The sequence below is a fragment of the Telopea speciosissima genome, chromosome 9 (assembly GCF_018873765.1).
Source record: "Telopea speciosissima isolate NSW1024214 ecotype Mountain lineage chromosome 9, Tspe_v1, whole genome shotgun sequence".
NCBI lineage: Eukaryota > Viridiplantae > Streptophyta > Magnoliopsida > Proteales > Proteaceae > Telopea > Telopea speciosissima.
The window spans coordinates 56,772,602-56,786,457 of NC_057924.1; the positions used below are offsets into that span (position 1 = coordinate 56,772,602).

Below are 13,856 nucleotides of genomic sequence, written 5' to 3' on the forward strand. Positions count from 1 at the left end.
ACATGTTTGGTTCAAGCATCATATTCTCCATCATTGTTTTACGGCTTGGAGAGTTTTTTCTAACTGCCTTCCAACGCAGTCCTTTCTTCGACATCGGCATATTGCGGTCCCCTCCAGTTGTGGTTTTTGCTGGAATGCGGTTGAGGATTCCAACCACGTTTTCTTTGCTTGCCCCTTCTCCTCCTCTATACGGAAAGGCATCCTTGCAAAATGCTGGCCAAGAAATCGTAGGATTCTTCCTTTTGACAGAGAATGGATTTGGGTTGATATGACTTTTGGTGGCCACTCCCTCTGCGACACGGTTGGCAAGTTGACTTTTTGTGCAGTCATCAATCATATTTGGATGGAACGCAATATCCGCAAATGGACTACCAAATCTCGATCTCATCAATAGATAGTTTGGCTGCTCCCTCCACTTGTATTGATACCCCAAGGAACATGATTATTGTTGTATCCTGGGGTCTTTCCTCTATCTCTCTTCGAGCATCTGACTCCCCTATTTGAGTCTTATGGCTCCTTTGCTTTTTTGTTTTTTCCTTTCCTCTCCCTCCTAATTTGAGGGCTGCTGTATTTCTTTCTTTCTTCTTTGGTAATGAATTTTTTATTCACCCAAAAACAAAAAGCTGTCATTTCTCGTCCGAATAGGCATTAAAATATCTTTTCGAAATGGCGCACAGAGATCTACAAGTGAACCAGACTACCTAGTTCAACCAAAGCATCTGCACAAAAAACCCTTCATTTTCTAGACCGTCCGAGGCTTCAAAGTTTGGGTTTGCAATTTTTTGAATTTTGAATTTTTATGCAACTTTTTAATTTTGAATTTAGATGTTTTTTTTTTAAAAAAAAAATCTAGAATTGTACTTTGGCCTATTATATAAGGTATCTTCAGGGTTTGTAATCTACTGAAATTTGCCAGTTTCGTTCTTATCTCCTACCTTGTGGATTCGAGGGTAGTTTGTGCTAGAACAATATCTAGCCCACCCATCTTTCTACTGCATCACTCTAGCACCCAAAAAAAGATAAATTTCCTTAGTCCTGCAACAAGAGACCAAACCAATAAAAGATACCAGTCTTTATTTTCTCACCACTGTTCAAACTCAACCAGACACCAGTTTTACAATGATAAAGATAATATTGAGAGCTATGAGGGGAAGTCTCAAGTACTGAGTTGCATATATGAGCCCTATAAGCTGTCCCTTTAGTGATTTTGTCCTAACTCCTGAGACTTCTGAGAAGCCCCATCCTCTGGGAGCAAGAAACCGTTCCTCATTCAGTATTGCCAATGCATTTGCAAGAAGAAGAAGGCCTTCCACCAATGTCCACAAGCCCATATCCTGCATGATAGAAGATTCACTACAAATGTAAGACAATGTCTACAAAACCATATCCTTTAGAAATCAAACTTTCACTAGCTACTCTTGAATAAAGATTTATTGTCCATATGTAGATGTTAGAAGCACAGTATTTTTTCTTTTTATGTTAAGGAGGCTGTGATAAGGATCAAGGTTGGCTTCATTGAAAAACAACAGATTTCACTGTAGTTCCATTTCCATTAAGGATCTGCATCAAGTGAACAATATTAAAATATTTTTTGTACCTAGAACCAAGGTTTAAAGTATCAGTGCGTATCGTACCGTATCGGCCGATATGTCTTAGTATCGGTCGGTGTCGATACGATACATACTGATACGTATCTATTTTTTTTTATAAAAAAACAATGTATCGACTGTATCGATATGTATTGACCGATACATGTCGATACGATCGATACGTATCGATACAGCTGATATGCACTATTTTCAATTTTTATTATTTTTTAACTGTATTGGTACGTATCGATATGTATCAATACATATTGATATGTATCGGTCGATACATATTGATATGTATCGGTCGATACATATCGATACGTACCAATATGTACCGATACATATCGATACGTATCAATACACATGCCTTTTTTCATATTTTATACCAAACACGAATTAGAACCCCAAAAATTTTCTCCCTATCAGCCCAACCCTCTGCGTCACGAACTAAATCTCAACTTTTTCTCCCTTCGCGTTGCGCCACAAAATATGTTGGGTCGGGTCGGATCCACATCGCACTCGAATCCTTGGAATACAAGACATACTCAACAATTGAAAGGGAAAAGGAAGTTTTTTTTTCAAAAAACTTGATCTTTACTTCAAATCTTGCATTTTAGTTCTTTTTTTTTATTTTTATGATTCAAGGAGAATAGGTTCAACTAACTATTAGATGCATGTTTTGTATACATTTGCAAAGATTTGAACTCAAATCCACCATTTTTAGCTCAAAACCGAAGATGGCTCCCTTAAGGGTCAGTATTGTGCTTATGTTCGGTCAGTACACAACATCATCCTAGTTGCTCTTATTCTTGAAGACCCTTACAGACATGAGTTTGATCCCATGGCAATAGAGTGACTTTGCATGTAAGAAATCTCATCTTTTATAACAATTTTGAAGTGCCGCACTTGTCTGGTTATACATTATTCACAATTCTTAGTGTATATGCATGATATATGACATATATTGCTTGTTTATATTGTTTTTTGTGTCCAAAAATGTATTTCCATGTGTATTTTGATCATGTTCATGCGTTTTTGCACCGATCAATACGTATCTCCGATACGGAATGATACGATACATCTCTTAAAATCGCCCGACCGATACGATACCTGATACCGATACTTTAAACCTTGCCTAGAGCTGCAAAGAAGATTGGGTTAGTCATCCATCTAGGACAGCTGAATGGGTTGAATCCCTGACCCGACTGGCCGGGGCCTATTTTGATTGGAGAGAATATGGGCTGTCTCCTAGTTGTGAAGAGAATGTGAGGAAGGGAGAAAAAAAATGTAGGAGAGTCTACAGTAGGGAGGGGAAGGGAAGTGTAGTGAAGTTGAAGAAAATGAAATACAATTTCAAATAGACTTCTGATAGTACACTCTAGAGTTTTCTCTATGAGAATCACAAATAAATTGGATTTTCTAACAAAACCTTTCTGGGTAACAGGAAAGGACATTAGAAAGGAGCACATTTCAAGGTATAAAACTTAGAACTCTGAAGGAAAAACAATTGACATGTTACTGTAATAGGAAAAAAATGTACTTATACAAATTTTGTTCACTTTCCTACATTCTCACGACAACTAAACAAAACCTCATTTACTCAGCAAAAAGTGGGTAACTCAAATCTGTGCAAAACAGGTGCCTAAGGTTTCAGTAGAGAACAAGTGAATAATGAACTTCTCGCTCAAATCCTGGAGACCAAATGCAGAAGCAATCTATTAATTATATGCATATCTATCACATATTGTCAACTAACTATAATGCATCTTGTACGCTGCAGTTTATCTGATCTCTTAATACACATCTAGAGGTGGCAATCATGGACAAACCTACCCAAGCCACCACTCATTTTCCTTTCCTTTTCCTTTTCTAAACATTGCAAAATGGGTTGTGGATTTTCCCGCTGAGTTGAGCACAGGGCATCCTGTAACTAGCCTGAAATTAACCTTTACTGAAGATACTCAGCTAAACACCTGAAACCACCCATTTTCCTAGATCTTTGGTACATGGTATACCTCTACCTCATTAGTAACAGGTCTGATCTGATAGGCTGTTTCCAACAACCCAACCTAACCAAACTGTTAGATTTTGGCTTAACCATTTAGACTCCAAGAACTAACAAAATTGTATCAAGGAATCTGTTATTATATTTTTTCAAATGAAATTTATTTATTAGCACTAAAAAGGATAAAATAACTGAATACCATAAGGGAATGTTTGACGCACTACTATTTTCAGTTTTGTCAAACTAACAATGTCTACAACACAGCGAAAACGCTGTAGACGTGCGTATACACACAGTCACACACACCCACATTACAGATAAGGAAACCTAAGAAAAAAATTTCAATTGAAAGAACCAGTAGACAATTTCCAGATAAGTTCCACTCAGGCGCCATTTGATCCAACAGATCCCATGATCCATTAGGGCATAGAAAACCATCATGGGCTGCTTAAGAGGGACGACCACAGGGTTTATATTTATGGAAACATTTTGAAATAATTTAAAAAACATGAGGAAATAAAATATAATAAAATAAAACGGCCTATAAAACACAGTAGAAGTAAGTTCTGCAACAGCCAACTATCCTCCATTACAGAAAAGTACATTACAAAAAGAACAGATTTAGGCATTGAAAGATAGAATAACTGATCAAAATATATAATTTTGTTATCATTGAATAGGTAGCATTTAGGATTCCTTCCAGTACCATTGAGAAAGAAAACAAAAAAAATATATTAAAATTCCAACAGAAGCTCAAACACAAGAAAGCAGATTAAAATCCACAAAGACCATAGAGAGATTAACACCACAATGAAATGCATACTTGTCAGAAACAAACTCTCAGTGGCTATGATGAAAAATTCAGAAGAGAAATCAATCCCAACAATCAAAAGCAGACCTGAGTTTTTTACTAATCAAACCAAACAAGAACAGAGCATCACAAGGAAATTGAGTAATCCATAGACAACGATACCTGAAACGTTGAAGCAACAGATCAACAAAATCTAATCTGAGAAAATGAACCCAGAATAGAGAATACCATTAATGAAAGAATAATGGATCTAAAGGCTTTAAGATCGGTGCAGTTGCTACTTGGGGATTCAAAGCACGTACAGAGAACAAGTGGTTTCCAGAATGTGGAGACACGAGGCACAGATAAATATATATAGGTATGGACGAGGGTGTTATTATCAATCCAACACCTTTTCGAGTTGATTTTATGCTCTTCGAACCGTCCCGGTCCGGTCTAAATGCTGATATGGAGCAAGTCAGCAAGAGAGCAAAAGAGACTCAACGAACCAAGTAACTCTCTTTCCCGAGCTCCCTCTCTTCCTCCCTGCCTCTCTGGGCACTCGGTCTCTGGGGTAGGTTCGCACTTTACAAGAACGATGCGAAAGAGGAAAGAGATGAACAACCTTCAGCCCAGTTGGATGAGCTTGCTCAGGCTGCACAGGTACTTTCCTTATCCACTCTCCTTTCGGCTTGGTCGCTTTTAGAGAAACCAACTTAGAAAAACCCAGGTAAATTTCTCTGCTATTTGTCGTTCCTCGCTCAAAGTGAAGTTCCGTTTGCTCGCAATTCCGTTCCTGAAATGTCAACCATCCTGTTAACTTCAAAATTTGTTGGATCAAATAGTTTACAGTAATTAGACCACTTTATTCTCTGTAATTTGTGAGGTCATAAGAAAATTCATAACAAAAGGTGCATTCTCTCCGTTGTTAATTCCAGGAGAATTTGTCTCGACTAATTACTGTCTTTTTTAATTTGATGATATTTGATTCAATATTCTGTTACTGCTTACAATGCTCAAATATGTATTGACTTTCCACTGTTTTAGCTAATACCCTTATGGCAAATAACTTACTTCCATAAAAATCTTTATTTACCCAACAAATACTTAACTAGATTCAATATACTATCCAGATGACAGGGTAAAGCAGAGGACCAAAGATTCAGAGACACGGTACTCAAGTTTGATAACAGTAATGAGCATTGAGAAGGTACATCAACAAAATCTGAAATGCCGCCTGAGATACGACCTCTCGTCACCAACACCAACAACAAATTCTACTTCTACTATGGCCACCGCAAACCATCTCAGAATCGACCAACTGTCCGTGGTGGGATCTTCTCCAATCGAAAAACCTCAAACCCTAATAGTTTTGATCAGTCTAAAACCCTTAACCCTAAACACCAATCAAATTCCGCTTCTACCTCATTCGACCTACAAAAATGGGACCCCAATTCTCCTGGATCCCTATCAACCCCACCAACAAAAACAGCGTCTGAGAAATTCTTCTCAATTGCTCAGACCCTCACTCCAATTGCTCGATATATATGTGATTCCTTCCACAAGCACAAACATTGGGGACCATCTATTATCACTGACCTCAATAAGCTCCGACGAGTCACTCCTAAGCTTGTTGCTGAAGTTCTAAAGGTCCAAACTGATCCAAGGATCTCCTCCAAGTTCTTCCACTGGGCAGGTAAGCAGAAGGGTTACCAACACAATTTTGTTTCTTACAATGCATTTGCTTATTGCTTGAATCGTGCAAACCAATTTCGGGCAGCTGATCAAGTGCCCGAGCTCATGAACATGCAAGGGAAGCAACCTAGTGAAAAACAATTTGAAATTTTGATTAGGATGCATTCTGATGCCGGCCGGGGTCTTCGGGTTTACTATGTTTATGAAAAGATGAAGAAATTCGGAATCAAACCTAGAGTATTCCTTTACAACAGGATCATGGATGCACTTGTAAAAACGGACCATTTGGATTTGGCAATGTCAGTTTATGAGGATTTTAAAGAGGATGGGTTAGTGGAAGAGAGTGTTACTTATATGATCCTGATTAAAGGGTTGTGTAAGGCAGGCAGGGCTGATGAGGTTTTGGAGCTTTTGGGTAGGATGAAGGAGAATTTGTGTAAGCCAGATGTGTTTGCTTACACGGCAATGATCCGGATATTGGTTTCAGAGGGAAATCTTGACGGTTGTGTAAGGGTTTGGGAGGAAATGCATGGGGATGGGGTTGAACCAGATGCTATGGCTTACACCACTTTGATCACAGGTTTGTGCAAGGGGAATGAGGTTGATAAAGGTTATGAACTTTTTAAGGAGATGAGAGAGAAGGTTTATTTGATAGACAGGGCTGTTTATGGCTCATTGATTGAAGCATTTGTAGCAAATAGGAGGGTTGGTTTGGCTTGTGACTTGCTGAAAGATCTAATGGAATCTGGCTATCGAGCTGATCTGTCAATATACAATTCTTTGATAAAAGGTTTATGTAATGTGGACCAGGTAGACAAGGCTTATAAGCTTCTTCAAATCACAGTCCAGGAGGGTCTTAGTCCTGACGTTGTTACTATAAATCCCATCTTGGTGGCTTTTGCAGAGCAAACCAGAATGAATGACTTTTGTAAATTGCTTGAGCAGATGAAGAAATTGGGATCTCCAGTTATACATGATCTCTCCAAGTTCTTTTCATTCTTGATTGAAAAGGGGAACAGAGAACTGACAGCTTTACAAGTGTTTACGTACTTGAAGGAAAAAGGATATTCCAGTGTTTCAATTTACAATATCCTTATTGGGGCTCTTCACAGTATACGGGACATCAAAGAAGCATTATCACTCTTCAATGAGATGAAAAATTCAGATGTTGGACCTGACTCATCTACATATAGCACCATAATTCCATGCTTTGTAGAAATAGGAGATCTCAAGGAGGCATGTTTATGTTATAATAAGATAAAGGAAATGTCTTGTGTTCCCACTGTAATTGCCTACTTATCTCTTGTCAAAGGGCTCTGCAAAATTGGAGAGATCGATGCAGCAATTGTTTTAGTTCGTGACTGCTTAGCAAATGTTATGAGTGGGCCCATGGAGTTCAAATACACTCTTACCATTCTCCATGTTTGTAAGTCGGGTGATGCTGATAAGGTGATTGAAGTACTGAATGAAATGATGCAACAGGGATGTCCACCAGATGAAATCATATATTCTGCTGTTATTTATGGTATGTGCAATCATGGAACTTTAGAGGAAGGAAGAAAGGTATTTGTACATATGAAAGAGCGTGGCCTTCTAAGAGAAGCAGAAATGATCCTATATGATGAGTTACTTATTGACCACATGAAAAAGAAGACAGCAAATTTGGTTGTGTCAGGTTTGAAGTTTTTTGGTTTGGAATCAAAGTTGAAATCAAGGGGTAGTACACTCTTACCGAGTTGAAGATACATTCCAGGTAATGAAAATCTTGAACGCCACACATTAGATATCCATAAAGCTATGTCACTTATCTAGTCACATGACTCACATTCGTATTTTCAAAAATATTTTCTTTTGTGGGGTGTATTCTACACTTGATTCTTATCCTTTTGTTTAGTTCTACAATGATTACATAATGCATTTGAATTCAACTATTAATGAAAGGAGTAACAAAAAGTTTTGTCTTAATTGATTAATCAAAATCCAAGCCGAGTTTTTATTGATGAAACACATCTTAAGACTTCATTTGCTCACCTTTTTGGTATCAATAGCTCTTATTAATAGAGAATTATATCTTAAAACATTTATACAAATCCTTAATTTAAGAAATTGTTACGAAACCAGATTCCTGCAATCAAACCAGAGCAAAGAGAAGAGAAAGAGTGAGAGAGAAGAAAAGGGCAAAGAGAAGACAGCCAGAACCGTGGGAACCTGCCTGCGGCTAGAACTAACTGTTCTACCACAGGCCCCTCCCTCTTTTATATATATATTTAAGTGAAAGAATACAAGGGGACAGAAATACCCCTGTACCCAATCGCAGAACAATAAAAGAAAACGAAAAATAAAAACAACTAGACCAAACTACCCCTAGAATCACAACAGAAATGATAGATTTAGTAATTCTAACTTTTAAAATTATGAAAATTCCAACTAATTTGAAGGTATTTAATCTAACCTTAATGAGAAATTATTGGTATATGAGTCCTTAGGTTTACTGTAGACCTAGCATAATAGTTGTTCTTCAAAAAGGATATGGTAGCTATAATTGGTTATCCATAAATAACATAAAAAAGAAAGCTGTACCTGTAGCTTTACACCAAAAGCAGATCAACATTGAACGGGGTTAGACCGACCCAAGGACATTTTCGGTTTTGTACGTGGTTTGGATTTTAAAACATTGATACAAGCCAATGATGGTTCTTTGTTAAATTGGGCTAATTTGGTTCAGCCCAACCCAAAAACCAGCAAACATATTATCTTCTTCTCTTTTTTATTTCACCCAGGCAGCTTATTCTGTGTTTAGGATTAACCATCAATAACTTGTTTACTGATTGGACTGAGTAAATTGGCAATCTGGGTCTAGAAGGTACTGGGGGTGTTTTTGGAACCATGATAGCAGATTATCCTTGTATTTTTGGGTCCCAGTCGTGTTTCTGATTTAGTGTCTGCTTAGCTCTGGGAAATTATTCAAGGATTGGAGATTTCCCAACGAATGGGTGACCTAAGGTCTATGTGGCTCTTTAGGATGGACAGCTTGTTAGGATAAGTAAAACAACCAACCTAATTCGAGTCGTGTGGAGGGTTGATGTGGCCGATTAAAACCATTAAGATATGTAGGCTACAATTGACTATTTGTATTCTTGGTCTGGAATGACGGATCCGGTGTTTGATGCAATAGCTCTATCTGGTAAGAGTCGAGGAGTAGGAGCAGTGTGTGAGAGAATAGCAAAACAGGTTTGGCTTTTGTCTTATTTTCTCTCCTTTATTTCCCCATAAAAGCTCTAGAACCAGATGGATTATCCCTGGTTATTTATTATGCTGTATCACTCATTGTAATCAAGACTGCTTTCACCTCAATATCCAGGCAACATTTGGGAGGACTTGATCAGTATCAAAGTGCAAAGGAACTTACGTTTGACTTTTGAATTGATGGCTTTTTCCATTCTAACACATAAATGTACCTTCATCAATGTACTTCATCTTTTTCTAATTATATCATCTTATGGAACGCAAATTAGCTTGATATATAGGAACCTTTATCTCTTGGAGTGTCTCTTAAGAGCCATCAAACGCTAGACCACCTAGTCTTAATCAATTATAGATTAACTATGTGCTTGCTTTAAAATATTATTTTTGTGAGATGTTACTCTTCTTTTGATGTGTGTGCTTTTTTTGGGTATAGGCATTTTGGTTCTTGGGCTTACTGATAGTTGAGATTTGTTTTCGGCGGCATTGAGGAGGGGTTGCTGTTCTCTTGGAAGCTCAGTGGAGTACCTGATGGGTTTTTAAATATTCCCTCATAATGCCATCTTCCTCTTTTGTTGAAGTACACTCCAAGCAGCAAGATTTTCCAATTCATGGTCACAAGTCATGCAAGCTCAAAAGTCTACAAGGGGGTTTCCTTGGAAGGATTTGGAGACAACTCGATACTAACAGCTACATCCGCAGATGGATGAGATTTGGAATACCTAATCCAAATGTGTTATAATGTCATTTTACGTAATTCTTTAAAATACTTTTACCATGTAGAAGTAATAGCAAACAAACATTGGAAAATTTTTAAGGTGACATTTTACATCATGTTTTACTTCCTGGAAACAAAGACTGGAAATTTTTCCAGAATGTAAATTTTACACCGAATCAAATGGAACCTAAGTTGCAATACCATGATGTACCACCAGTTATATTAGAATCGTAGGGAATTGGCAATTGACATTAATAATTGTGAAATATTATGAACTAGATAAGGCTTCAAGCGAGAAGACAACCTTCAAACTGAAAAACCTGAGCTTTGAACCGTTTCTGTGAAGGGAAGAACTACAAAAATAACCTTATTTACTGAAGGAGTTTTTGAACCCCCTTAGTTAAGTGTTGTTGAATGTTGTTGCTTCTCCCCAATCAAAACTGCAGGTTGTTTTGGTTGAGGGATGGTGTTAAGTCTTTCCAACATCATAACCATATATGATCTGGAAGGCCTGTAAATTGATTAGATTTTCTTGAACATATGAAAGGCCTATTAAGCGGCGTTTTCGGAATTCTGTTGTTGGACATGATTTGTGCAACATAGCATCCACAAAATCCATGCCATTGCCATTGTTCATCTTCTGTACAAAATGATTGAATGAGCCAAACATTCTGCTGTGAAATACATGATTCAAAGAGTTAGCACTCATATAATCACCATCAGTGCTAATATGTTGTTTGGAGTCCAGAGTTTTTGGTATGAAAAGAAAATAACATCCTTTACTGGCTGGAATAAGATCAAAAAACAGCCCACGAAAACCTTAAGCCGCGTAAACAGTCAAATAAGGCATTCAGAGGGTGCTAGAATGATATCGCAGTATGGAACTTTTTCTTCACCCATCACCTTTTTTGCTGTTGGATTGGAATCTTTGGACACCCGAGTACTTTTAGCATTTTGTACAATAAAGGGAGGGGGGGGGCGGGGGAGGAGAGATTATGACCTCTATTGGCAGGGAATATCTTCACCATGGGTAAAGAGAAACTGGGATAATACGACGTAGCTACATCCATCTTGATTTGAAATATCAGAAACATATACTAGATTTAACTAGTTATCAAATCCATAAATGGTAATCAAAACAGAGCCAGATTGAATCACCAAATGGTATAATAAACCTCACGAAGATGGCCTTGTTGATTGCTATGAACTACAAATTAACTAGAGGATTTCTTCAAATTTGACCAAACTATGAAAGAGACTAAAACTTATTTGCCTACTTTCTACTATGAATTACTGTGTGCTGAGGAGTGAAGAACAAAAGTCAGAAATGTAAATAGAGCATGATTGAATTTAATTACAAAATACCCTAAGTAAGGTGACTTTAAGCTACAAATCAATCAAAAGACTTTAAGCTTCTGTAGTCTCTTCTTTTAAAGCCTACATAGGGGTTACCACAAATTTTGAGGCTGAAGTCCATGCGTTGATTTTGGGGATGGAAAAAGCTTAGAGATCTATGTATCCCAATGCTCTGGATTGAGTGTGACTCGACTTCAATGGTCATCTTGGTGTTGAAGGGTGTGGCAACGTTGGTCTGCTATTCAAAACTTTCTAATGGGGATAAAGTGGAAAATCACTCACTGTTATCGGGAGTCCAATTTAGTGGCTGATTTTCTTGCCTAGTCTGCAGCAAAACTGAACTCTCAACCCCTATTGATTCTTGGCCAGTTTATGTTCAAGAGGATCTCAGAATGGATACTCAGGGAAGACCTAGATTCCGGTTGTGCTAAGTTGTCTTAGTACACTTTTTCTTTTTTTTTGTTCTCTAGTCTTTTCTTCTGCTGATGGCTTTGCCAAAGATGGGGGAGAGGTGTAGTTGATTTTGTTTGTTGTGTCTGGTATTTTGAACCTTTTTGTTGTACATTCCTCATAATAATAATGATTTTGTTTTTTAGTATTATGTAGAATCTCAGTTTTCTTCTCCTCTATCCGTTTACATCCCTAAATAGACATGATCTTTTAGTGAGAAAAAACAAAAGACTAATGAACTGATAATTTGAGACTATAGTTTTATACATTATTATAGGAAGAGGGGTTCTCTTTTGGTAATAGAGGAGTGACCACTGATATGCGGCAAGACGATGCATTGAAGGGCAGCAAGATCATTTCATACTCATAGGAAAGAGATAGACATAGAACTGCTAGCATACTCCACCCTCGTGGCTCAGAGAACTTTTTCCCATTATTATAAATCAAAGAAGTGTTGACGTAGTGGCAGCATAGGGCTCAATGATAAAGGCTTCAATTACAGCTACAAACCTAGGATTTCAAGGATGAAAACCCCAAAAGGCAAAGATGAAAACCCCTAAGGTGGGAAAGGAGCTCACAGAGCTGCTAAAACTCGATACAATTAATGAAGGACCGAGTTTTCCCAAGGCCATGGTCAAGGGAAATCCCTTGACCGTGGGGCTTTAGATGCGTGGAGTAGGAATCGGGAGGGTATTTTGGGGAACATAGTAAAACCCTATAATGAACCCTAGCATGGTGTGGTGAATATTCACGCCCGGTGAAAGAAAAAATTTTCCCGTAATGAATTAACTTGAGATTAAAGTCCCCGACGATTCTCATATATGCCTCTAGTTCCTGCTGAAGCTTAAAAGTCATGGACCATTTTCTGCATTATTGCAGATAAAATAAAGATAGAACAAAGATTAAAGGGAAAAGTTTTCCTTTACCCGTTGAGTAGGGTTCAACAAACATCTTAGGGTCATCAAAGATTAAATTAACTGCTTTAACAAAAATAAAGAGGGGTATTTATGGCTCAAACATTATAAAATAAAGAGACATAAAAAGATGGACCAGGAAAATCAAGAATAATTCAATAGATTTTGGGCTACTATCTCCTTCGAAGTTCAGGGTAAGCTTGATCTCCATTTTGGGTCTTGCTTGGAGACTGCTAGGAATAGGCATAGTGTTTAATCTTGGGAGATTTCTATCTAGTTGATTTGGTATGAGCTAACATCTTCATTTGAGTTTTATTAGAAGGACCAAGCTTTCCTTCACGTATAAGAAAAAATTTCTCCTTGCAAGAAAGGAAAAAGAAGGGAAAAAATAATTAAAGCGTAAATTTTACGAACACCCCCTATAAGTATATGAAATATCACAGACATACCAAACTTTGAAAACATATCACAGACTACCCTTACTTTATGATTGTATTTCAACTTAGTCCACTCCGTTAGGTCTGGGCAATTAAGTATAATCCAATATGTACCCCATATTAAAGCAATTACTTACACAATGGATTAGTCTTTTTCGGATCAAAATTAGCCATGATCGATCCCATTTTCATGGATTGAAATCCATTGCAATGCACCGATCTTGCGGTGCATTGCAATGCGGGCTTGAGAGCTCAACATGTGGATGATGCTTAATCCAATGGTGCGAGTTCGATTAACCCAGTTTTTTTTTTTTTTTTCTTTTTTTCTTGAGCGCGGTACCGTTTGATGTCGCACTGATCCACGTGTCGAACTCTCAAGGTGCACTACAGATGAATTTTTTTTCTTTCAATTTCCACCTATCCGACATGATCGATCGATTCACACCCAAAACCCAAGAAATAAACATTTAATCCAAAAAAAGACCATTCTCTATCTTTCTTGTAGGTCATCCACTTCAGCTCAGTCAGAATTAAGCGGCAACACAATGCAAAAAACCTAACCTCATTTGGACCCCAAATGACAAAGATATGGCCATTTTCTTGTACAGGGGCAAATCTGTCCATTTAGTGGGTCGTGACATTTCCTCTATCACTATTAG

At 37.7% G+C, this 13,856-nt stretch overlaps 2 protein-coding genes across 4 annotated transcripts; one reads left to right on the plus strand and one right to left on the minus strand.

Annotated features, from left to right (window-relative positions):
- Positions 1–1,051: 1,051 nt before the first annotated feature.
- LOC122640641 (immediate early response 3-interacting protein 1-like) lies at positions 1,052–4,764 on the minus strand. Of its 2 annotated transcripts, none has more exons than XM_043833859.1 (2): positions 4,568–4,764; positions 1,052–1,334 (listed from the first exon to the last, which is right to left on the minus strand). In XM_043833859.1, exon 2 carries the CDS (start codon positions 1,329–1,331, stop codon positions 1,098–1,100), a length of 234 nt encoding a protein of 77 aa, XP_043689794.1. In that variant the 5' UTR covers positions 1,332–1,334; positions 4,568–4,764; the 3' UTR covers positions 1,052–1,097. The 2 variants fall into 2 exon arrangements, with proteins under 2 accessions (XP_043689794.1, XP_043689795.1); XM_043833860.1 differs by lacking the exon at positions 4,568–4,764 and adding an exon at positions 3,454–3,648.
- A 730-nt stretch (positions 4,765–5,494) lies between these two features.
- Positions 5,495–9,086, plus strand: LOC122641060 (pentatricopeptide repeat-containing protein At4g20740-like). Of its 2 annotated transcripts, none has more exons than XM_043834378.1 (2): positions 5,495–7,832; positions 8,940–9,086. In XM_043834378.1, exon 1 carries the CDS (start codon positions 5,615–5,617, stop codon positions 7,817–7,819), a length of 2,205 nt encoding a protein of 734 aa, XP_043690313.1. In that variant the 5' UTR covers positions 5,495–5,614; the 3' UTR covers positions 7,820–7,832; positions 8,940–9,086. The 2 variants fall into 2 exon arrangements, with proteins under 2 accessions (XP_043690313.1, XP_043690312.1); XM_043834377.1 differs by having other exon boundaries at positions 8,943–9,086.
- Positions 9,087–13,856: the final 4,770 nt, after the last annotated feature.

Excerpts from the sequence above, each read along its gene's own strand:
- LOC122641060 (XM_043834378.1), top strand. The coding sequence starts at position 5,615 with ATGCCGCCTGAGATACGACCTCTCGTCACCAACACCAACAACAAATTC.
- LOC122640641 (XM_043833859.1), bottom strand. The coding sequence starts at position 1,331 with ATGGGCTTGTGGACATTGGTGGAAGGCCTTCTTCTTCTTGCAAATGCA.